At 43.5% G+C, this 26,343-nt stretch overlaps 1 protein-coding gene across 1 annotated transcript in view; it reads left to right on the top strand.

Annotated features, from left to right (window-relative positions):
• The first annotated feature begins 1,527 nt into the window (after nucleotides 1–1,527).
• Nucleotides 1,528–26,343, top strand: part of maml3 (mastermind-like transcriptional coactivator 3) — a 146,139-nt gene continuing 121,323 nt past the window's right edge. The window contains exon 1 of the mRNA XM_087842123.1: nucleotides 1,528–2,632. Within this exon, the coding sequence (XP_087698249.1) occupies nucleotides 2,255–2,632 (378 nt within the window). The 5' untranslated portion in view covers nucleotides 1,528–2,254. The remainder of the gene's footprint in view (nucleotides 2,633–26,343) is intronic.

Consider the following 26,343-nt stretch of genomic DNA (forward strand, 5'->3'; position numbering starts at 1 on the left):
ACTCTTTCTCATATTATAACATAAAGAACATCTGTATGCTTAAGAAGAAGCACACCAGCAAACATCTTAATGAAAGAGAGGCCTGAGAATAAAACGGCTATGTCATCATTATCACTTCCTGCTTAAATTCTTTCAGCGGTGATTCACCAGCCCCTGAAAAGATCTCACTTTGCACATTTAAAAGTCATTTTTTACACCTTTTTAAATAAGCGCGGCCAGGATTTGTGATTAGTGCGTGTTATATTCAACAATAATGGCTTCCTGTAGTGGACATTAATAGAAATATTTGCATTTAGTGTTTAAAAATTGGCGTTAAACCTTCCAAACTCCCATCTTCTGTTTTCAGCAAACAATCTGTATGTTGTTCATTATAAATGTTCATTATAAAATAACATGTTCAGTCCTCTTTAAAAATGCTCCAGCGATGGATAATTACAAGTTATAGTCATGGACTTCAGTCTGAGGAGGAACTCATTTCCACTCGTTTACCTGACACTCTATTTTTGTGTGAAATGGGTGTAACCTGCAGTGGGGCCTGCAGAGCTCAACACACCACGACTTGAGTAAATAGGCAAAACAAGCAAATCAAGAAAACACCATCATCTGTTTGACACAAGTGGAGCTTCTTCTTTCTTTTTTTAAAGGAAGCTGCAACTGCTGAGCCATCAATCAAAGAGGGGCCTTTGTGTAATCCATACATCGCATTGCACTGCTGTCTCTGTTTTTGTTTGTTGTCTGTATGTGAAGAGTATTTCTGTACCTGCGCCTTGCTTCCATATCTTCTGGAGAGATTTCTGTATTTGTGAAAACTAAACTCAAACTGGTATGAAGTGTGTAAATATTTAAAAAGGCCTTAACTGATGCTACATTTAAACTTTTGCCCTCCAAAGAGCTGCCTTGCTTTGTTGTGTTGTGCATTTATAGTTTGTTTTTGGTTTTTTTGCACACTTTTTGCTCCTTTTTGCATTTTTTTGTTTTAAAGTTTGTATTTTTGAGCTCATTTTTAAATTCTTGGATTATTTTGTGCCTTTAAAGTTGCAAAAAACTGAGTAACTGCCTAATCTGGTATGATGCAATCTTATGCGCAAGAATCAAATGATAATAATTTATTTATAAATCTCCAAACAGTAAAGCCCAAACACCCCTGCAAGTTTAAACTATGGCTGACTTTAATGAAATTTTGAAACTGCCTCTTGTGTTTGGGCTTTTTTTCCCTACTCGTTTCTGCTGAGTTTTAGTTTTTCAAAGACATTTTACATTTTGATTCTTCATCTATATTTTAGTGTTGTATAGTCTTGCGTTTCTTTTTACCACCTAAACGCAGTTTCTGTCTCTTTGCGTGCTTCTCCCTCGAGTTCCAATATGTTAACCTTTCCCTTAACCCTTTATTAACCCGTTAACACAGCTCAGGACAGGTCACACGTCCCCTGGTGGATTCCACTCCGTGTTTTCCTGGTTTCCACCATCGGGCTCTTCGCACAGCCTTTAGCTGGTTTTTACTAAACTCCTGATATCACTCCGCTGGCATGGTGGAGAAGCGGACCTGATTATTGTGATGGTGGCAGGCAGTGACTAGAGACTTCCGCCACTGCTTCCCATATCCGCGTTTTGCGCCGTCTGTCCTACTATCTGGTTGCTTCACAATCGGACTACCGAAGGCGCTTGTGCGCTTTCCCCCCAACTCAACAACATCTTACCCGGGATTTCTTTCAAACCAAAACCAGATGAGATGCAAGTTCACTGGGAAACTCTGGAGCCCGTTAGGTTTAGGCAGCAAAACTTTTTCTCAGAGGACGGCACGGTGAACCGGAGAGTGGACTGTTGCTGTAGCCGCCGCTGCTCCTCTGCGGGACGGTTTGTGCGCATATGAGCGCTGGGTGCCCGCTCGCACCGTCGCTGTACCGCTGTGTGTTTTTGCTCTTATCAGCGTGGCAGCGGCTTTATTGTTGAATTCAGTTTGGGGGCTTTGTGTTGTTTGTGTTTAGCACTTGGAAAGAAAAGAAGAGACGCTCAGCCGCATGACCGAGAGCCTCGCAGCCCTTTAAACCTTCCACTCCCGGTTGTTGCCCTCTTCTTCAGCGGCCGTATCTTCCGCCCGCTGCTCGGGACCTTTCGCCGGCGGAGGACGCGCAGAGAAAGCGGACTCTAGGTGGTGGAGTGGAGGTGGAGGTGGAAGGAGGAGGAGGTGGCGGCGGTGGCGCTGAGCTTAACTGGGAGAAAAGTTCTTCCAAAATAGCCGCCGCTCGGCCCCGTGATGGGGGACTTCGCCTCCCCCGCTGCCGGACCCAACGGCAGTATCTGCATCAACAACAGCATGAACCCGGCCGCCGCGAGCATGGGGCCCGCCGCGAGCGTGGTGGGAATACCTAAGCACAGCACGGTGGTGGAGAGGCTGAGGCAGCGGATAGAGGGCTGCAGGAAACACCACATAACCTGCGAGAACAGGTACCAGCAAGCCCACGCCGAGCAGATGGAGATAGACCGCAGGGACACGGTCAACCTGTACCAGCGGACTCTGGAGCAAAGGGCCAAAAAGTCCGCCAGCGGCAGCAGCACCAAGCAGCCCCAGAGCAAGCAGCTGGACCCGGACTCTGCGTCCTCCGCGGAGCAGAGGAATAACACGCTCATAGCGGTAAGGACGAGCTGACTGCGACGGCCACCTACAACTCACACACAAACACGACACACTTTCGCTCATTTCCCCTCCATCTCTGCTCCCCAGTCTCTCTCTCTCCCCTCCAAACCCCCGCAAGCCGCACAGCTTCTTCTTGTTCATCACTCGGAAAACTTGTTGAAAACATGCTCGCTAATCGCTGCTTTCTTTCTCAGCGCTCGCTCCACTTTCTTTCCTCCAAGTTCTTTTGTTTACAAAGAAGTCCGGCCCCTCGTTGGAGCCAACAGGCTGCAGTTTGGGGCTTGGATTGTGCTCTGTGTGGAAATTAGAAGCCTGACAACTGATATTTGATCTTATTCTGCGAGATCAGTGTTTTTTGTTTTGTTTTTTTGGGAGGGGGCACTTTCAGTTGACAGGTTCTGAAACTAGTCAGTAACTTCTGGAGGATGGCTCGCGGTGTGTTTGCATCTAAAAAAATAACTTCTGCTTTCTTGTTCTTGGGTGGAAATTGTTCTGCAACACAGGGGAGCATTAGCATTGCAACACTGCTTCCTTGCTCTCGGCAGCAGCAGCAGTTAATGCTCCAGCCTGCACTGTAACCTTTGTCACATACTCTCAAAATCTGCAGTCTGTCCCCAGTGTCACACACACACACACACACACACCCAATCAAAGCCACCCACGGACCTGCCAGCTGACTTCAGATGAATGCCACAGTAGTTTGTGAACATTTGTTACACTGTCATTAACTCCTAGCTCCTCAGGTTCGCTCGTGAATGCAGCGATCGCATAACATGCCTCAATAGCTGCATGCCCTTGTGAAGATATTGCACTTGTCATTTGTCATTACAGTCAGAGTGGGTTTTATAGGAGTGCTAGGGTGTTTTCCTGTTGGTAGGGGGCAGTGGTAACATATGGAGGGCTGGTGAGTTGCTCGTGGGTGTCCAGGCTGTGAGAGATCTTCACTCCCGGTGTTTGGCTGTTTGTGCGAGAGAGGTTGTAGGCAGACACTGGCAAACTGTGTGGTGTCCCTGCCTGCTCCCCGTCTCCCGTGGGCTCTACTTTCCTTTAGAAAAGACCAAAGGATGCATGTGGGGAATGTCAACATTGTTATCCCTTTTGTTGCTGCAATGAGCCCAGTTCCTCCCCTTTTGAAATGCAAAATACGGAGCGTCTTTTAATTTCTGAGGCAGCCTCGCTTGTTATTTAAGAGCGAACCAGAGCAGCTCCAGCATGAGACGAGCGGCAGGGATTTTAATAGTGCAGGAGCTCCCAGCGGCCCTTGTGGACATTAAACCGAACCGCCCATTAGATGGCCGGCAACAAATGCTCCGAGAATGGAAGGATTACTGCTTAAAGGCACAGTGGCATCCCTCTCCGTCTCTCTCTCTGCTCCTTTCCCATTCACCGATGGCGACAGCTTGTACGCAAACACAGCATTCAATAGCTGAAACACACAGAGCTGTGTGTTAGCACCCTCTTTATGTTACATTGTAAGTTCTTGGCAGTGTGCAGTCGCGGAGATTAAAAGGAAAGTCTCCCATCCCTCGCCGTTTTACCCCTCAGAAGAAGGGAGCTGCAGCTAGATGGCTGTATGTAGTCACTTCACAAGCAGGCATTCGAGGAAAGCAAAGTATTCCGATGATGGGATTATGCAGATGTGCATGCACAATTTCAACAGAGGCCGTAATGTGTAGCGTGTATGTTGCGGACCATATGGGGAGGGTGTGCTGTGAACATAGTGTTGGCTGAAAAAGCACAATCATTTCAGGATTTAGTTAAAAAGATGAAAAGCTGACATCAGGAGACTAAATTCACACACACTTCAGCTGTGAAACGTTTGTGCTCTACTACAGGTTGGCTTTGAGTGTCAGGATAGTAATCACCATTTTGAAGAATGTCAGGAATGCCTACAGTGTGCAAAAAACCCCAAACCCCAACATCAGCCAGTTTAAAGTGCAAAAGCAGCGATACAGTTAAACACCTTCAAATGCAAATAATGTCTTTCTGAACCAAATCCAAACTGTGTCAGTGTAATCTTTTATATTTGGTATTGTCATGCTCGTCTCAGCACACTGTGCTTTGGTCTAATGGTTCTCAGACACACCCACGTCAGGGTCGGGGAAAGCCTGTAATCATGGAAAGTGGGTGTTTGTGTCTCTAGACTAACTATTAGTGAGACCGGAGAAGAAGACGACAGCATGTGTCTGAGTGAGACCTTTTCTGTCTCACTCAGACATTATTTAAAGAGCCAACAGCCAACTAAAGCTCGGGGTACAGGGGGCCTGGGATGTGGTAGTTCCTGCATAACCAACTGTTTGCCCGCCTGGAGATTCACTTTCACGAGACGGACACTTCCAAACTTTTAATTGTCGGATAATGAGAGGGTAGCTTGCAGAACGCCAAGCTGCCTTTCTGCTTTCTGTCAACATCCATATATCATGTTACACTAACAGTGGAATAGTTGAACGCTCATTTACATATTAAACACTTCTTAATTGTGCACCAACTGTTATAATGGGCAGAGAAGACAGTATACTGTATATAAATGTTTCACAGCAGACAGACGATCGTATTTATCTCCTTGAGGTAAAGCTGAACACAATGAAGTTATTTATTAACTCCTTTTTCAACCTCCAAGAAGAATGAATAAAGTTTTGATTTTGTCACTTACCATGGCTATCAGTACAACATATTCATGCTTAGTTAATATTAAACTGGACCTGTTACACATTTCCTTGTTAATACAGGATACTCGCTTTAAACATGGTCAAGATTTCAAATAAAACCAGAATCTCAGCTTTAATACTTTTTTCTGCTTTTGGTTTTAGCGTGATGTCGCTGAAGGCAGAGATTCCTAATATGGTCATCTTTGGGATCAGATGACCATATGCCCCACCCACCTTCAGTTTAAATCTTTTGTTTGCAAGGAGCAGCCAATCAGAAGCAAGCAAGCTATAGGCATTTTTTCTTGTGTTTGATTTTTAGGCTAGGCTATGCTAATGCTGAGGAAAAAAAGATGGCCCAATAATTTATGATAAAAATAAATGTTTATTAGCAAACAGAAGCTAAATTTACTGAGTGTCTGAGGAGGCGTTTTCACCCCTTCTGTGAGCTTGTACGATCAGCGCTTGCAGCCCGCAAGCCACCATAGATAAAATCTGGACCGTCATAGCGTAAACACACATAAAGCTAAATTTGAGCTCTAACCGTGTCAAGTGGGATGCAAGTACAACAGAAATACAGAGGCTAGTAGCAACATTGTTACTGTGGGTTACTAAGTAGGTGAGGCAGAGTTCCATAAAATGCGTTGATGTACGATCAACAAACAAGACCATTTTACAGCAGAATGAGACCCGCTGCAAGGTCAGGTGCACACCTGTAAAGCTTTGGGACTGCATCCTGCACATGGCGACAAAATATGTCAAGAGAGATGGACAGATATGCAAATTGTGTTAGGTCAAAGGTCAAAGTTCAGCTCCCACTTGCTGCACAATTAAGAATTTTGAATACGTTCTACAATTCTAAAAGTGTTTTTTGGATTTTTTTGACTAACTGCCCTACCTCCTACCCTAAGCCCCCTGCTACCACACACCCTCATGGCACTTCATGACATTGTCGTCACCTCTAATCTACTTATTTGGGTTTTTGGAGCCAAATTTTCCAGCATTTTGTGTCACTGGACTCATCTTTATCAGTCTGCCTGGTCTTAAATGTGCAAATAGTCTCCGTATACAGATGTAATATTTTCTACTTTTAAAAAACGAGGCTGAGCTCAACCCAGCTGTCGTAGGGTGAGAGACACGGTGCAACCTGGACAGGTCACGAGTCCATCACGGGGAGACACGAACCGTTCACCTTCACACCTACAGGTGATTTAGAATCAGCGGCTAACCACACCTGCATGTCTTTGGACTGCGGGAGGAGAAACGCCAGGCAGCCGATCGATTTGTGCTGCGTTCCTTCGCCTCAGAAGTTGGATGATGACATCATACTCAAGTTGACCACATCTTAGTAGCAGTACTCTATTTAAGAAATCATTTGTTTTTCTCTCTGCCAAATTAGCACCCTCACAAGCAATACCACTTACTGATTTCTGCTGTTTAGGGCGAGTCATCACTGTTGTTTTGACAACATATATGCTGCAGACATGAGATGTACTTCCTGTTGAAATACTTTAATTAAAAAACATGAACATTTTTATCCATGAAACCAAACAAATACGCTTCTGAGATTTAAAATCTTTGCACCTGGTTGGTGATTTTGTTTCTGTATCCCGTTCAGCATGAAATAAAACTCGTGTTTGTGTTACGATTGTTATAAATGATCTGCCTTTAGGTCGTTGAGCAAGGGGTCGAACGTTTGTCACCGTGTACGCCCATTTCTTTGCTTTATTTTAATGAGATGGGGGTGTTTTTTATTAGGGTTTGGGCAGCTCTGCTCCTCCGTATCAGAAACGTTAACACCAACAGCTCAGTCACTGGATAACAGATGAAATTCTTGTCAATATTCTTCCACTGCTGAATATTAAAGTCCATGATGTGAGTATGATCCCCTATATTTATCCATTTGATGCGTTCATCTTCCCAGAATGACATTTGACAGCCCACAGGGAGCAGGTGTGAAGCTGTTCATTACATCTGTTGGTGGGGAGAGAATTAGTGATGGCAGCTCGGGCCTTTGAGACCACAGTCAGGAGAGAAATTAGTGTGTAATCTCGCTTTTTTCACCCCGTCTATGACAACTGAATTCGAAAGTCTAAAAGTGAAAATTGCATGTTGATACTGAGGGAGCGACACACAAATCTGATTCGGGTGTATCTAATGTCTTAGCACGATGAGACGTTACCTCCAACAGAACACGTTCACGAGTGGCTGCCGTGTTTTAGCGTTTTTGTTGACGTCGTGATGGAAGCACGGGGGAGGAGGGGGAACGTTGCGGGGATCCGGCCCGTGACCTTTCAGTCAGAGGCACGTGTCTCCGATCCAATGGGCCGTGATGTTGCTTAAAAGCAGAATCGTGACCCGTACTTTTTTCTGACAAAACATCCAGTCAGATCTGATTACCTCGTCGCTAACAAGTCTGCAGCTGTGAGGCCGAGGTGCACAGCGAGGGGCTCGTTAGTTCCACTAAAACACAGTAGCTCAGGACAGTCTGTCTTCGGCTCTGCTCGCTCCTTGGCATTCACCTCGCAGAGGAATGTCTCTCTCACACACACACACACACACACACACACACACACTGTTGTCCTGCTCGACTCTTGGCAGCAGAGGCCTGAGTGTGGGCGGCTGAGTTTTCATGAATCTGAGGCCATCCCTCCCTTCCTCTCCTCCCTCCCTCCCTCTGTTCAACACTTCTCTGGTTTCAGCGTTAGTAAAGCACTAATGTAGCGTACATGGTCCTGGTAGCTATAGCATTGTTAAAGTCAGCTGGGACCGTTGCCCATTTGCTATATTTAAACCAGCGTGCTGGCGAGGAGCTTACACTCACCAGTACGCACAGGCACACACGCAGAGCGTGACGTCGGCGAACACCCGTGACATCACAGTCATGCTGTTTTCAACTCATTACACGCTAATTTGACTGACTCCCTCTGCTTTTTTTCTGACTGTTCCCTCTCTTCTGCTCTCATGTGCTCCATGTTAACATTTTTGTCACTCTCCAACAAGTTGATTCTGTTCATCTGGACGTAGCGTTTTGTGGGAGAAACGTTTCGTCGCTCATCCAGGTGACTTCTTCGGTCTCAGCTGACTGCAGGTTTCTCCAATCTTATAAACAGCACATTTGCATAATGACTGAAACCAGCCGACTAAAGGAACAATGGGCTGGGAGGTCTGTTCCTTAATCTTAATTATGCAAATTCTCATGACCATTGAGAAGCATCAAGACATTTTTGTCACTTTTTTTCTTGCTCCTTCTCACCCTCGGCCCTGAGTCCCTGCACACACGCACACAGCTCTGGATGTTTTTGATTTGGGGCGGCTGCGACCACATTCCCTTCCTCCCACGCTTGTTCACATGTTCTACAGGAACACACACAATCTGCAGAGACCCTTGAATATTCAGAGGACTCTCGGCTCTTTAGAAACTTTTAACTAGCCGAAACAAAAAGGATTTCAAAATAAAATTTAAAGCTAATCCGAGGTAATAAACCGTTCTCGATGAGAGTTCTTCCTCTTTGATGCCCGTGCAGGGATCCAGAGGGTCGTCGTGTTCGCGTTTCAGGCCTCAAACGTTTTCTCACCTGTTTTCACAGGATTTAAAACTTTGTGTTGTTTTCACCTGCTGAAAGAAATCATTTAAATTTCAAATTTATGACTTTTAGAAAACCTTCATCCCTTAATCGTCGATTCCATATCAAAGGCGTTCGCACGTGTTCACAGTCTGCAGCTGCTTTGTAAAGTCACTGTTTTCTACTCTGTGCACAGATTTCTCAGCTTGACTGTAGTTGATTTTTTTAGGGCATTTTTGTTCCAGTTTTGGATGGATGACAGAAAGTGAGGTGACATGTGACAAGAGGCATTAAAACCCACACTGCTGTTTTCTCTTCAGTCGACCCACCTGCTTGTAGGTAGCTGCTGAAGGGAAAAAAGCGAAGAGCTACAGGATTATCTCCCTGTTTTTACATTTTTTTATTTGCTCTTTAGCGTGTGTTAATATGCTGTATACACAGCAGAACATGTTTGAGAATCAAATCCAGGTGAATTAAATATTTTTTATTGTCACAATGAAGGCTTGGCGACTGTCTGCTGTAATTTTCAAATGTGGGAGACTTAAAATGGCCAAGCTTTGATTTTATAGCCTATAATTTTCTGCACTTACCGTATGAACCAGAAACGATCAGCTGACATATTATTTGATCGCAGACAGGCAGTTAATTTGCAATTTTGATGATCACGTGTTCATTATAGGCACCGGTAGTAAGTTTGTGAAATTTCTTCCCTCCTGTAAGTGGGATTATTACAAAGTGGGAGCGTTTAAGGACCACAGCAACTCATCCATGAAGTGGCAGACCACGTAAAGAAGTCACCAACTCTCTGCTGACTCAGGAACCGCAGAGCTGCAAACCTCCTCTGGCATTAACATCAGCACAAAACATGTGAGCTGGGAGCTTCATGACATGGGTTTCCGTGTCATGTGTAGGTGATCCAGTACTTTGGTAGGGTTTTACCTTACCTTACAATAAATAAATTGAATTGAATTAAATAGTCTTTTCCTATTTTAGTAACTTTCAGAGGGAAATATTGTAATTCTTTAGCTGAAGTCGTCACCTTACATATTATTAATTGGCATGAATGTCAACTGGATAGATGGGTAAACGTTAAAATATTAGTTCCCAATGTTTTTAGCTACCAACCCATTATATAAAAGAAGTGACATTTCTGTAATTTGTTTGCTATATAAGATATACAGATACAAAGCCTCTGACTTGCAGAAGTTTAGATGAATATGTAACTAATATATATAACTCTTCCAGTGTTGGGGAGTAACGGAATACATGTACCGCCGTTACGTATTTAAAATACAAAATATGAGTAACTGTATTCCGTTACAGTTACCGTTTAAAAAGGTGGTATTTAGAATACAGTTACTTTGTTGAAATAAATGGATTACACGGTGGTATTTCCCTGTTTCATATTGAGGCGGGTCAGGACTGTTTGGGTTTTGTTTGACAGCTACGTTCTGTTGTTCCAGGCGGCAGCGTTACGGTTGCCATGGTTACAGGGTGACGCTCTCTCGCTGCGTGTTTCCTGGGTGAGAGAGCGCCTGTTGTTGTTGTGCTAAGCTAATAGGCAGAACGCTACAGGTATAGCTCTAAAGAATGTAGCATCATAGGCAGTGTAGTCCGTGCTGCAGGGAGAATGGACTGCCATACACGTTATGTGTCTGTGAGCGAGGGAGGGAGAAAAAGAAAAAGTACAGCTGTCATCGAGCAAAAACGGGAGCTGGAAGCATGTAAATATAATAATAACCACTGCAGCCAAGAAGAGAGCCTGACGAGCCCAGTTGTAAGTAAGCTATTAAGACTGGACTGTACACCGTGTTCGTGTTTTCCTCCAAAAACAATAAGTTCTGTTGGAGCAGCCTTTCAACGCCTCTCTCTGTCTCTCGCTAGCAAAGTTGACCCAGACAACAAAGTAAAGCTAGTTTTCGGCTATGAGCCCGACACGAACCCGGCGTATTAGTCAGAGGTCCCTTTACTACGGTTCGGAGCCGCGGACCTTCAGTAACAGTAATAAATCCCAGCAATAGTACATTCATGTAGTTGTAAACAGCATGATAATATATTAAGTAATCCAAAGTATTCAGAATACGTTACTCTCATTGAGTAACGTAACGGAATATGTTACAGAATACATTTTGGGGCATGTATTCTGTATTCTGTAATGGAATACATTTTAAAAGTAACCTTCCCAACACTGAACTCTTCCGCTTACGTCTTAAAAGCATAAGATCAGGTAAGATGTACTGTAATCATCCCAAAAGTCTGCGAGATAAATACGACATTATGAAACAAAATAACTCAGAAAGCGTGGACCCGTCATGCAGTTTAAAATAAAAGTGATGAAACTTTAACAGGTTTTGTGTTGGAGTGTTTGTGTAATCCTGCTAACAGACAGACAAATGTTCCGTGTTGCTGTATTCACGCTTAGTCTATATGACCAATAGCTCATGGTGTCTAAGGTTAGCCAAAGTTCAGTTCTGACCCCGCCGCAGTTTTCTCTGTAACATTAACTATTATCCTCTCACAGTAAAAACTGCACAGTCTCACTAAGTAAACAGCAAACCTCTGGAAAGAGTCGAGTATCTGTTGTCTTATCTCTCTGGCCTCTGCTCTGCCTTTTGTTTGGATTGTGCCAGAAGGCTGCTCGCTTTCTCCACTGTATTCACGTCAGTAAGTGTAGTATTAAAGGAGCAATACTCAGCGACAGTTTAGATTTTGCATTATTGATAGCGGGATGGTGGGAAGCCATCTTTGTTGCTTTCACCCCTGGTGTACTCACACAAACACTGAGTTGGTAAAATATGGATGAGGTGGTTATCGGAGATGCCCGGGTCCCCTCCGATCCTCTGCGAGTAAATGCGCTTTACTTAGAAACGTCTGAATGAAGGAATGGTGACGGCTACAACTCTCTCTGAAGATTGAATGAACAATTTGCTGTTTTAACATGTAGCGTCTGACTTGGTAGTTTGATCTGTACACACCACACACACCAAATTAAAAACATTTTGCACTCTGCGAGGTAAGCATTATCCACACAGAAACCATTCTACAGCTAAACAGGGTTTCTAAAACAATGGCCTTAGTAAGGGAGTCCTGTCATAAAGACGTAATTCCCTCTGCCTATTAAACTGGGACACAGAACAGGAACATTGCCACATATGGATTCATACATGTGTGTGCACAGGAGAGGGTGCAGAGATACTGTGAGAGTTTGTTTTTAGGGAAATACTGTAACAACACACTTGGTCTGCAGCAGATGGGACCACATTTGTGTTTGCTGAAGGTTGCAGTCCAGTAGTAAGAAGGGGTAGAGTCGACTTCCTCCACAGAACCGTAGAAATTGCAACGAGGCCCGGGCAGCAGTTTAAAAATATTTTCTTATTACTAAGAAATAAAAGAACCACTGTATTTGGGAATTTAATACCAAACGCGGCCACAATACAAACTCAACCAAAAGCTCCTCAGTGTGCCTGGTTGTCAGTATTTCTTCCAACATTTTCCCCTAAATAGGCCCCACTCCTACTAACGCTTCGAAGGGAAACGTACTGTGACAACCTTCTAACAAGATCTTGGTGTAATTGTTTTGTTCTCTTGCAGGGAAATTGGCAGAGTATTAAAATTACTTGTTATTTTTAAACCGAGTCTTGCCGGTGTTGATCTTTGGAATTGTTACGAACTCGCTTATCTGCCTCGTGCTTTGTGAATTGAAGTATTGTACTATGATTCCAACATTTCTGCCGGAGCTGTTAGCCACCAGATAACGCCACATGACATTTTCATCATATGCAAATGCTGCTGTCTTTATAGCAGCAGTGGAAAAGAAAAAAAAAAACTTATTGTATTCAAAATTTGTCTTCATTAAGAGTGCAGAAGAATGTGTTATAGTCTTATTAGATTTAAATATCCTGCTACATCTGCACGTGTGCACCTTTTTTCTGTTGCTTATGGTGGAGACTTGAAAGTTAGTTTAGTCCACTGGTTCCCAATGAGCGGCGTAACCCTTCTGAAAGGTCACACGATAAATCTGTGGAGTCATGACATGATTAATGGGAGATGACAGAAGAAAACTTCATGCGTAACTCCACTGTTTACACGAGATCCCGATCATTTAACCTCCTTTGGCCCTAGCGTGGCTTACAGCATGCTGGTATGTTAACAGACCTTAAACTAGAACATTAACTAGACTCTTGCTCCTCCCGTGGGCTCTGTTTTAGGCTTTAGATAATCTAGTCAGATTAGACAGAGTAGAAGACTTTGGCCAATCACATGTGTTTTCAGAGCACATCTGTGAAGGAAGACACAGAGGACCGTCGCCTGGGAGAGCGGGCATGGAACCTCGTGTGAAGCTAGCGTTGGACTTCCTTGTAGTTTGTGTCAATGTGACGTTTGTAAAGTGGGAGGAGCTTACAGCAGAGAAGAGACATCTAAAAACACTGCAGCCAGATCTTCAAGTCTACGTGCTTAAATATAAACATGCAAAGTAACAAGTTTCAACATCTCGCCCTGAAATGTAAACGAGATAAACAACATAAGGAGGCAGAATGTAGAAATAATGTGAAATTATGTCGAGCTGACTTTGAATAAGCTCTTATTTTTTTGAAGCTATTTGAATGACACACATATTAATTTCATGTTAGTCTGACTTGCTGTGCATTTACAGTGAAACACTTGAGGGTAGCTACAGAGGAAATATCACCTAATCTTTGACAACCAGTTTTCAGTTTCCTGTTGGTGGCGGGCGGCAACCCTCTGACCTTCCTCTTACTGATTTGTCAAACTCAGGGACAGTTTCCATCACTTTTGCACTCTCCCCCGCCAAAAAACAAACAAAAAAGAAAAACAGTATCGTGGCACTTTTAAATCATTTGTTTGTCCTCCAGTTTTCCTCCCGTTACTCATTTGTGCCCATCGCACAGCGACTGCTTCTAATTCCCACGCAACTTGGTCCTTTGTTGATCGTCTCTCTCCTCCTACCTTCTTTTGACCTTTCTTTGTCGTCCTTACACTCTGTCCTCCCTTCTTTCCTTTCAGTCATTCAAATCCACCCTTTTCTTTTTTCCCCTTCCACCTTGCCACCCCTCCCTCCATCCATCACTGCGCTCCATGCCTCCGGTGATCTCCAGTTCAGTCTCAGGTAGCAGGCTTAGCCCTCTAAAGCTTTCTCCACGTAGGCCGGTGTCAGGGAGAAATCCTGTGCTAAGAGGGAATTACCCACCACATGTGCTCCTGCAGCACACACAGGCACGTAGACACAGGATTTTACTGCACGCCGGACTTAACCCATCGGCTCTTCGTGCAAACAGCGTGCACACGTCGTTCATATGAACATCATCTGCATTTTTCTGTGTTGCTGAATGTTAAAGCTGGTATCGTGTGCCTCTTCGCTCCTTTGTTAGATGACATTTGTTGTTCTTTCCAGTGCCGGCCAGATCCCCCGCACCTTCCTATCGAGCCAGCGTCATGAATTTTTTATGAATGTTTGCGTGTGCAACTGTGTGCAGGGGGCCCTCAGCTGCATCAATAGCCATTAGTGGAGCAGCTGGGGTAATTGTGCCACAGTGGCTGCAGTGCAGGAGGAAAAACACACACACACACACATTATCTGATAATACTGCAGAGGGCAATAAGGAGGAAGAGGGGGAGCGAGGCGCAGTGGGGAAGAGCGGGATGGTGTGAGCGAGGATTTTAACTGTGTGGTGGAACAGTTAGCGGCGTGCTACGACGCTGACTGATAGCTGATTTTTACCTGGTGATTGCAGCCTGGAAGTCTTTAGACATGCTGCCTATGACAGCGATTGTCTGGAGACCGTCAGTGCTGCACAGAAGCACACACATCTGGCTGAAAACGAGGGCCCAGGGGCAGATGTTGTCAGTGCCGGCTGGTTTATTTCGCCTCACGCGGCACTGCAACAAATTTCACTGTTAAATTTCAGCAAATTATCAGCAGCTGGATTTTCCTGCATCTAAAGCCGTGTCTGACCTTTTTTTTTTCACACGTTACTTGTGCAAATAGTGTAAACTCACCAAATGTTGCCCCACAGCAGCCAACATGAGAAGGACGAGCCGATAGCTGGAATCAAGTTTCACAAATATATTTTCAGAACTTTCCAGGAAGTCCTGTGATTTTGTTCACTTTTCTTCTTTCCTTTTCTTTTTTTTGGTTCTGTCTCTATATGAGAGAAAGTTCAATCACACCGCTACAGCTGCCCAAAACTAGAAAACAATAATCTTGTCCCCTATTTCTGATACCTCTATTCTCCCGGCACGGATCTTTGCAGATTTAATCAACAGCTTTGAGTTTATTTCACAGTGTAATCTAACCTCACAGCTTCTTACTTTAGAAAACGTTACAGTTTCATGCTGTAGCTGAGAGGTTAGCACGGTGGCCTCACAGACAGAGGGACCTGGGTTTAAACTTGGTGTTTGCCTGTTTCTTGTGCAGGTTTTCTCGTCCATTTCTCACAGTTTAGTTAATTAAAAAGGTTTCCTATTTTAAGGCAAATAAGCTACACGCTGTTTGTTTACCATAGTACTGTCCTTTTAATATTCCTGCTGTGTTTAGTACAAGTAAAATATTATTATGAGCTTTTTTTCTTTTACTACGCTGTAACTTTACTTATTATTCCTTCTCATTTGGGCAGCACGGGAGCGTCGTGGTTAGCACTGTCTCCTCATAGAAAGAAGGTCCTCGGTTTAAGTCCCAGCTGAGGCCTTGCTGTGTACAGTTTGCATGTTCTTCATCAGGCTTGCATGAGTACTCCAGCTTCCTCTCACAGCCTAAAGATGTGTGGGTTAGGTTAATTGGTGATTCATAATCGGCTGTACGTGTGAATAGTTGTGAACACCTCTCTGTGTCAGCGTAGCAGCCTGTCCAGGGTGTCGGCCTGTGACAGCTGAGATAGGCTTCAGCTCCCCCGCGACGCTGGACAGGATAAGTGTAAGAAGATGGATGGATGGGTATCTCTTCAGAGCAGGATCTCAGCTTGCATGGCTTCACCTGTACGCCATGAATTTAGTTTCTTGCAGCTGCATTCAACATTATAACGCAGTGAAGATGATTATGACCAGATTATGGATCTTCCCGGTGAATCATTTCTTAGTACATTAAATGGTTTGAGACTAATTTGCGAGTCTCAAAGTTCAAAAACACTCAGGAGCACTGATGGTTGAGCAAAATCTGACAGAGCCACGAAAATGTTGTGCGTGTGTTTAAGAGCTATTTTAAGCCGTTAATCACATTATTCAATGACTAAATCGCATTTTGAACGACTCTGAAATGCTTGACTCTTGCACTCTTGTGCATCACGTCACATTAGTGTGCAGTGTGAGGCTAACGTTAGCATTGTTAGCACCAGCAGCCTCCTGCTACTGATGCTTAGCTGCGAAAATTTTAGAAACTAGAGTAAACTGGTACATGTGTATGAATAAAATACAGTGTTGGGGAGTAACGGAATACATGTACCGCCGTTACGTATTTAAAATGCAAAATATGAGTAACTGTATTCCGTTACAGTTACCGTTTAAAAAGGTGGCATTTAGAATACAGTTACTTTGTTGAAATAAATGGAGTACACGGCGGTACTTCCCTGTTTCATATTGTGGCGGGTCAGGACTGTTTGGGTTTTGTTTGACAGCTACGTTCTGTTGTTCCAGGCGGCAGCGTTACGGTTGCCATGGTTACAGGGTGACGCTCTCTCGCTGCGTGTTTCCTGGGTGAGAGAGCGCCTGTTGTTGTTGTGCTAAGCTAATAGGCAGAATGCTACAGGTATAGCTCTAAAGAATGTAGCATCATAGGCAGTGTAGTCCGTGCTGCAGGGAGAATGGACTGCCATACCCGTTATGTGTCTGTGAGCGAGGGAGGGAGAAAAAGGAAAAGTACGAGCTGTCATCGAGCACAACCACTGCAGCCAAGAAGAGAGCCTGACGAGCCCAGTTGTAAGTAAGCTATTAAGACTCGACTGTACACCGTGTTCGTGTTTTCCTCCAAAAACAATAAGTTCCGTTGGAGCAGCCTTTCAACGCCTCTCTCTGTCTCTCGCAAGCAAACTTGACCCAGACAACAAAGTAAAGCTAGTTTTCGGCTACGAGCCCGACACAGAACCCACCGTATTAGCCAGAGGTCCCTTTACTACGGTTCGGAGACGCAGACCTTCAGTAACACTAATAAATCACAGCAATAGTACATTCATGTAGTTGTAAACAGCATGATAATATATTAAGTAATCCAAAGTATTCAGAATACGTTACTCTCATTGAGTAACGTAACGGAATACGTTACAGAATACATTTTGGGGCATGTATTCTGTATTCTGTAATGGAATACATTTTAAAAGTAACCTTCCCAACACTGGTAAAATATGAATAATTCGTCTAACCACCAAACATTTCTGGTACCGCCTGCAGGGTCACCAGCGCTTAATTGCTTGGTTTACTAATCAGACATATCCACAGGCCAGATGTGATTAATTTCTACCGCAGTCTCTGTCACGTGGCCTTTGTTAGTGAAACCTTATAACCTCATGCGTGGACTCGTACACACTGACACACTGTAAAGAGAAAACAATACTTTAGTATGCTATAAAAACGCACAGCAGCTCACTGTTGTGCTTTTCCCCCTCGAGGGATCAGCATTTACAGGAATTAACTTCAAAGAATGGTATTTTGGTATATTTTTATAGTAATTTGTTAAATTAATTGACTTGTGGGGATCCGTGAACTGCTATTAGAGACAAAAACGTCTTGTGGTTTGAGCAGCACAGCAGCTCTGAGAGTCATGTAGTCCATATTTGCCCTCAGATGCCGCTGAGAGCTTCGGAAAAGTAGACGTATTTATGTTTTTTTTGTTTCAATTAAGCGCTAAGAAAAGGTTTCCCAAGGTTATGGCATTTACACAAGCCTTCCTCGCAGATCCTTGTTCGTTTTTAGCCTTTTTTAGCAAAGAAAGCCAGTACAGCATGGAGGTCTTGAGCTGTGTACTTAAAGAGGATTTGGCTATCCCGAATCTGGGTAAAAATCTGTTGCGATCGTGCAAATTGTGGCTCCTTTAAGCCGTTTTCTAACTGAACTTGACTCATCCCTTTATTTTCCTCCAACGCTGAGAATGAACTACCCACCTCTGTGATAGTGAAGGGTAACAGGCATCAGTATCCAGTGGCTGAAACATGCTGTACGGTGCTACAAGACTTGTCAAATGCAATCTTAGAGAAATTGATTTTTTACAAAATGTGTTGGAGAGAAAAGGTCAAGTCTGTCAAGATTTAATCCAGCAAGAGATAATGCATCTGAACAGTCATGATGAAACTGGATCAAATGCACCGCGTAGCACACTGGTGCTACAGCGCCTAGCGCATTTCCCAGAAGTAAATGAAACAGTAGATATATACACAGAAAGATCCAGATGTGCTGCTCCCTCCTCGTTATTCTGCCCTCTTTTTCTCTGCTACGTTCACTTGTGCTTGTTTTGGTTTGTGATGAGTTGAGCGTTGTTTGGTTGAGCTGAATTACTCCGTCAGCAGCCTGTCTCTAGATCACTTCCTGGATGGTTCCTAAAATAGCAGCAACAACGATCACAACCAAGGAAACATGCCAGCTGCTCTTTTCAAAAGCACTCTCACTTTCTGCCCTCTCTCTCTCACCGTGTGGTATTAACTGTATTCATCAAATACAGTTGTTAGAATCACAAACTGTCAGCCAAGACTTTTGACTGCTATTCACTGCGCGTTTTTAGGGTTATGAAAAATTTCAAATTATTTATTTATTAGAAAATAGAAGAATTCAACTGTTTATATTGTTTATTACTGAAAGCGTTTAGAATGAATAAAACTGTGAGAGTTTGTGCAGACCTGGAGGAGGGTGAACGAGAGTTTAGATCAATGCTCAACCTCCGTTTGGGAAACAAACCACACGAAGAGCGCAGCACACGTGCAGTCGGCTCGTTCACAGGTGCCACTTCTTTCTGCTGTTCCCTCAACAGTAGACTCGGAGAAAAGTCACGTAGTTTAATGGCGACGTTGCCAGACGGTAACGGTAACATAAACTCAAGTATGATGATCACAGCTGTGAGTGAGAGGGACGCCTAGTTTATATTTTCCACATTAAATTAAAAAAAAAAAAATCTGAATCTCTAAATTGAGAAAACAGATACTTTAAATATAGGTTCAAGTGGGCCAAAAGTTACCTTACTTTTTCATTAGTCACACAGTTGATTATTGTTATGATCATCCCTTTGTTTGGATGAGTTTTGCACTTCCCTGTTCGCCTCTCTGTTACAGAGATTTTAATCTGAAGGGACTTTCTGGAAAACTACAGGTGCAGCACAAAGATTCAATAATAAACAGGGGATGATATTTAAAGAATGACGACCTTAGATTAAGGCAAGTTGCACCACTTTTATCATAAATGTGACACTAAATAATGTGGATTGCACAACACTGGACATTATATTCTTCATTTCCAGTTAATACTTGTACAGCTGCTGTTATTGTGTATATTTATATTTATATTTATATTTCTTCATACATTCTTATATATTTCCATACTGTGTATTGTGTATTTTGTTGTACAGTTATTTTATTTTCAACTTTAATTTATATATTTTATCTTATTCTTTCCCAGTTAAATTTACCCTTCATTCTAATTTGTGTTGTACAGTTATTTCATTTTTAACTTTAATTTTTATATTTTATTTTATTTTATTCCTTCCTAGTTAAATTTACCCCTTTTTAATTTTCATATTTATTTCCTATCTTATTCATAGCCTCTTCTTTTTTTCTTTAGGTCATGAGCAGTTGTGTAAGCATTTCACTGCATATCGTACTGTGTATGTGACAAATAAAATTTGAATTTGAATTGGAATTTGAAGCCATAAAGAGCGGAAGCTTCCAGTCCTACCCGCTCACTTTATTTTTCCAAGAAAGGGTAAAAACTTTTTTCCAGTGAGCTTTAATACCTCTGTTGGCTAAATTTATTTCTTGTACAGTGAGTGCAAGGATAGCTAAGCTAAGCTAAGCTAACAAGGAGGCAGAAAAGATGTCATAAATATTCCTACAGAAACCGAAATTTTTTAAATATTAAACCTTTCCTTGAAAATTTCAGTGCATGCTAATGCAAAACACTGCGTTCTATTTTCTGGGACCTTGAAACTGTCAGCGCGGTGTCACGACCGCCACGCAGAGAATGTAAACAGGCAGCGACGACTGGTGTGTCGCTGCATTCCTGCTATAAACGGCGGCCCTGCTGGACGGAGTGCTGGAGATTCCCAAGATACCGTTGTGCAGTTTGATAGTAGTGGATATGACACTTGGCTGGTAGTATTGTTTCTGCAGAAAGTTTTACTGCCTTTTGCAAGAATGTGTATCTACAGTATGTCATTTCGTCTGTCTCTGTGTGCGTCTTAGTGTGTCTGTTACACGCTCTGTGACCCGACTTCACTTCTTTCTTGTCGACACTCTCGGCAGTGCGTCTTTTTTCAGTTTTTTTCCTCCCTTCACCTTTCAGGCTCATCGCCCGCTCCCCCCTCTCCCGTCTCCGTCTTTCTGCCTGTCAGCCTTTGCGGATCCCACCATCTTCTCATCCTCTGTTATCTGTACCTCCCTTTCCTCCTCTCTGTGCCTTCTAGTCTGCTCTGGCAGAGACTGAGGACTCTACTGAGGAGACGAGATCGGCAGATGTTTACCCGGCTCTCTGCTGTCACAAACCGTTCACTTCAGTGTATCAGCAAAGCACTGGAACTCACAGGATGATTGCAGAGTAGTAAAAATAGCCGAGAAAAAACTACATTTCCCTGAAGATTTTGAGCAGATTTGGGTCAGACGTGGTTTTGATTTTTGTCAAGCAAGCTTTGTGGAGTTAGAGGCTTAAAGCTCAGCTGAAACTCTTTAGTGATAATGCCCTCAAAGTCTGTGAGAAGTTGTAGCAGTTTTAAAATGCGACTGAACGCAGGGGAAAGCAGTGATTATGCTCTTTTTAAAGCTTTGTAATTGACACTTTTCCCGATTCGTGAAAACAGCGAGTCTGGGATTCTTGCTTTATTTTCGGCTTGTTGACAGTTAAGGAGCCATTGGTTTTTTTTTTTAATGGATACTTAATGACTCCAGCTCGAAACATAACAAAGAAAGCCCCCCTCGAGGATCCTAACTGTCAGCCAGCGGAAGTCCCCGGAGAGAAGGAAAAGTCCTAATCTTTGTTATGCACATACGCTAAATATTTTTGGAACATTAACAGTATATTTTCCACATCGTTGCTTTTCCAGTTCATTACACCTGTGTGCAGAAGAAAATGGGTTGGGGAAATAAAAACAATGTGGTATTTTAAAATGCCGACTCCTTTCAGCGCGCAGACAGCAAGAGAGCGAGATTCTTTTACTTTTAATGTCTTAAATCAGACTGGAATCACTCTGGGAGCGGACCTTATCCCTCATAACTTTTAGACATACTAAAGACGTCTAAAGCTCTCTTCATATCTCAGATGTAGAATCACAGAGGTGCATGTAACCTAGGCCTTTTGTGAAATTCTCATACTTGTGTTTAGCAATTTGGCAGACGTGCAATCTATATTTTGTGCAAAAATAATAATAAAAAAAATCTCATTATGACAAATAACTCTTCTTTCAGTTTGCTCTTGAAGTTAACACGAGAAAAAGAAGCACTTGTTTCATTCTGTAAGGCCTCATTTCCTCACTGTATGAGAAGAAACGCCATCAAGCTGGAGGTCCACTCTCAGTGTTGGGGAGTAACGGAATACATGTACCGCCGTTACGTATTTAAAATACAAAATATGAGTAACTGTATTCAGTTACAGTTACCGTTTAAAAAGGTGGTATTTAGAATACAGTTACTTTGTTGAAATAAATGGATTACACGGCGGTACTTCCCTGTTTCATATTGTGGCGGGTCAGGACTGTTTGGGTTTTGTTTGACAGCTACGTTCTGTTGTTCCAGGCGGCAGCGTTACGGTTGCCATGGTTACAGGGTGACGCTCTCTCTCTGCGTGTTTCCTGGGTGAGAGAGGCCTTTTTGTTGTTGTTGTGCTAAGCTAATAGGCAGAATGCTACCGGTATAGCTCTAAAGAATGTAGCATCATAGGCAGTGTAGTCCGTGCTGCAGGGAGAATGGACTGCCATACACGTTATGTGTCTGTGAGCGAGGGAGGGAGAAAAAGGAAAAGTACGAGCTGTCATCGAGCAAAAACGGGAGCTGGAAGCATGTAAATATAATAATAACCACTGCAGCCAAGAAGAGTGCCTGACGAGCCCAGTTGTAAGTAAGCTATTAAGACTCGACTGTACACCGTGTTCGTGTTTTCCTCCAAAAACAATAAGTTCTGTTGGAGCAGCCTTTCAACGCCTCTCTCTGTCTCTCACTAGCAAAGTTGACCCAGACAACAAAGTAAAGCTAGTTTTCAGCTACGAGCCGACACAGAACCCACCGTATTAGCCAGAGGTCCCTTTACTACGGTTCAGAGCCGCGGACCTTCAGTAACAGTAATAAATCACAGCAATAGTACATTCATGTAGTTGTAAACAGCATGATAATATATTAAGTAATCCAAAGTATTCAGAATACGTTACTCTCATTGAGTAACGTAACGGAATACGTTACAGAATACATTTTGGGGCATGTATTCTGTAATCTGTAATGGAATACATTTTAAAAGTAACCTTCCCAACACTGTTCACTCTAAATAGCATCATGTGGGTGAACCAGTACTGGTCTGGCTGAACCTCCAGTTTGCAGCTGATTTCACTAGACGAACGAGACCTACTGTCACCGGAGTCTTAGATTGCAGCTGGTAGCTGCAGTTCTTCTGCTCCTGATAGCTGCTGCAAGCTGGAGGGCCACTCTAAGCAGCACCTGCAGCAGGTGGAGAACTGGTTCATTCGTGTGATGATATGCTGAGCTCAGTAAATCTGGAGTTCATTCGCTGGATGGGAGACAAAGCTGATCATGGCGCTCAGTCATTCATTTGTCACAAACTACTTAAATAACAATATAAATCACCAATGTGCACATGCACACACGCGCCAGGTTAGTCAATGTGCGCTGTAATTGCATTGCACCTGAAGTGGCTTTGTTAGATAGCATTACTGAAAAAAAGATGAAGGTGGAAGACTGAACAATTATACCATTTTGAACAACAGCGTATGAATGCATCTGCACTGTTGCCCTTTATGTACCCACAGGGACAGCAAAGACTCCCATGGGGTAGGTCCTGCATGGTGACACAGATAATCACTCTCTTAAAGCAGGAAGCCCGGCTGTAGTGTGCCTGGTGACAGCACGCACATCTCAAAACGAGTCTCAGTGGCTGCTTTGGATGTGAGTGGTCAGAATCCAAACGATCCAGCTGTGGGGACTGTGACGCAACCCCACAGCGGGCCAGTATTTGCATTTATTTCTCTGAGCGCGACTCTGTGTAACTCTCACGCTCACAAAGGCACAAAGAAGGGGAACCGCGCTCGTGGCGCATGAAACGCAGCTCTCCCGTTGGTGAGGAGGCGCTTTCTGCCCTGAAGGGGAAGCAGAGTTGAGAAGCTGGTAAAAGAAATGGCACGCAGCCCGAGCTGGTACAGCTACAGTCCACATGAGCGCTCTCTCTCTCTCTCTTTGTCTGTCTGTCTCTCTCCCCCCTCGCTCCTCCCACCGAGTGGCTGTTTTTGTGGATTGTTCTCCTGCCGTTGTCATAGCGACTGTGATGCAGACATCCCGAACAGGCTGCCTGTCTGCTTGGATATGTCAAGTCTGTGTGTGTGTGTGTGTGTGCGTGTGATAAAACGCCAGAGTGCTCTTGGCTTAGAGAGGAAGTGTTTTGAGAATTATGTAATGTCCTCTTTTTTAAAAGGGGGGCAAACGTCAAGAAGAAGAAAAAAACGTCCTATCTGTCCGCATCTATGTTGCCGTCTGCTTTATTTCTCACTAAAAAGGAGAGTGTGGTGTATTAGCGCCATGGAGGTTGTGTTATTTTTCTCCACGTGTAGGTAGACGTTTATATCCTTACCGTCTCTTTTTGTAAGTAAGATGCAGTTTTTTAAAAATGTGCACGCACTGTCAGGCTGTCAGGGTGACATGAGGCTCTTTCCTGTGCGTAAAGTTTCCACTGTAACTGTGGGCTCGGTGCCAGTTTCCACCATGGATAGACGGAGGGGTGGAAGGGGCGGCTGAAAAAGGAGGAGGAGGAGGAGAACATAGGGATGGGATGGGAGGACTGAGCAAAACAGGAGAGAGAGAGAGTGAGAAAGCTCAGTGCCAAGTGGGAGGTGTGTGAATCCTTGTGATGCTGCCATTCTCCTGCAGAGAGCCCTGTTATTGGACATCATAAGGGGGTCTATAAATAGACCCCTAATCTGTGAAAAAGAGAGCTAAAAATAGAGACAGAGCAATGCAAACACGGAAAGAGGGGGACGAGGGAGTTTGCAGGCAGCAGTTTGACGATAACGACTTGGAAAGAGTTGCGAACGGAGCAAGAAAGTTCAGAAAAGTCTGGAAACGCAAAGCAGCCACGGTTGTGGAAAAGTTTGATTAAGAAAAAGGGTCGTGGGTACCTGTAGCTGTAGGCCTGCTGCTACTTTAAGGGACCGAACTTTTGTCAGCTCACTGACATTTTGAAAACAAGTTTTCCTCAAGCAGCCACAATCTGGAGTTAATCCAGCACTCCTAATGGAGCGTTCACCATCAGAGAAAACGCTTTCTTGGTGGCGCATTCAAGAAAGCTGCTAAAGAGTTCAATTCAAAAATCTATATTTAGAGTTTTAGCACAGAAACATACGTTATTTTTACAGCTCTGTAAATTGTGCAACCTCAACAAGCCTCTGACCCACTAAATCCAACCCTAGCCTAAAAAGAAAATCTAAACATGCCAACACGATGCTAAAGGTTCCAGCACCTGTGCTGAACATCTGACAGAAGCACATTTGTATTTCAAACACATCATGACGCCACAACTTTAATGGCTGTCTGAATTCAAAACACACAAGCTCCTTCTCATGGGTTAGCTACGGTCAAACGAGTAAAACGAGGAAAAAAGAATAAATAATATTCATGTAGAAAATGAGTTGTTTGTGTTTGAAACAAGCTTCACTGTGTGGATCTCTGAATGCTTGCCTGACCCCTGAAAAAACAGCGCTCACGGCTGAGCTAAATGGTTCCAGTGAGAGATAGTTAGTTAAGGCCGGCATCGTACTTGTGGACGAGCAGTTGTCAGTCTTGTGCGTTTCTCTTATTGGATATTGGAGTGAAGGGTATTCAGACATTAGCACAGAGCCATTGGACTACACTCTGAAGACTGTTTCAAACCAGCGAACCTCCACATTATCGTGCAGACATCATAGCAGTGGGCGGCACTTAAGGCGATTAGTATTATGTGTTTAGCCTGTGATGGATGGACGACCTCTTCACATTCACACACACTGACCCTGACCCTAAAACGGATAAGCAGTTAAGATGGATGAATGGATGTTTTGGAGACATTTTTATATTCTGTTAACTGCTACAACCAGTTTTTCAATGCTACAGGTAGCACGCATGCATCTGCAGGTAATGTGCTGCACTGTGATTTAGGGCACATTCATGAATGAAATGATCACTTGGATCACCACATGACACATGGACCATACGGGGTCCTCATGCCTAACATGTTTCTGTTATGAACACTGATTTTTTTTCTTTGTTTTTACTGAAAATATGGAGCACAAATGTGACTGCTTCAAAAAACAAAACAAACAAAAAAGCATATCTTAATTAAAAACATGAAAATCACATACCGGATATGAAAATAGCCAATTATTCTGGCACAGCTGTAAACATGTCACAGTAGGTTTTTGCAAATCTGTGAAATCTGAAATCAGTTTACAAACAGAGAGCAGATTTGTGTGGGGGATTTTGTTATTGGGTTGAACCCTGGGGTTTGACTAGTCTTACTGCGTTTTATTAATAACTGTACTCAAAATGTGGTGTTAGCTGCAACTAGCCTAATAAACTTTAGCCAATCTAGAAGCTAGAGAAGGAAAAATGCACGCAAAACACCGTGAATGGAACTTTTTACTACAATCACACACAGTTTTCTGTACTCCCATCATCTAATGGATGCATCATGGACATCAGGGGTTCGGTATCTTGCCCAAGCATGCTTTGACAAGATGACCCTCCTAAGCCACAGTCGCCAACATTAGCGGTGGGTTTTGATAATCGATTTATCGATTACAATCGATTCTGGCTTGGATAACGTGATATTGATTCATTAAAATCCTGAATCGATTTTTTAATATAAATTTATTTTGCCCGAAATGCCAGAATCTCAGTTTCGACAACCACCAAACCGCTAAAACAGTAAACGAGAGCAGGAACACGGATTCTGCACAAAGACGTAAACACAAAACGCGGACCCGCCGACGGATCAGAATCAGTGAGATGTCGCCTTTCTCACCCGACGGCACGGACACGGTCGGGGCTGAAAGCCGACAGCTCGCTGATTCCGATGTTTCGGCGGGTCCACGATTTGTGTTCGCGCC

Source organism: Neolamprologus brichardi, chromosome 6 (assembly GCF_056152115.1).
Source record: "Neolamprologus brichardi isolate AB-2024 chromosome 6, ASM5615211v1, whole genome shotgun sequence".
NCBI classification, from domain to species: Eukaryota; Metazoa; Chordata; class Actinopteri; order Cichliformes; family Cichlidae; genus Neolamprologus; species Neolamprologus brichardi.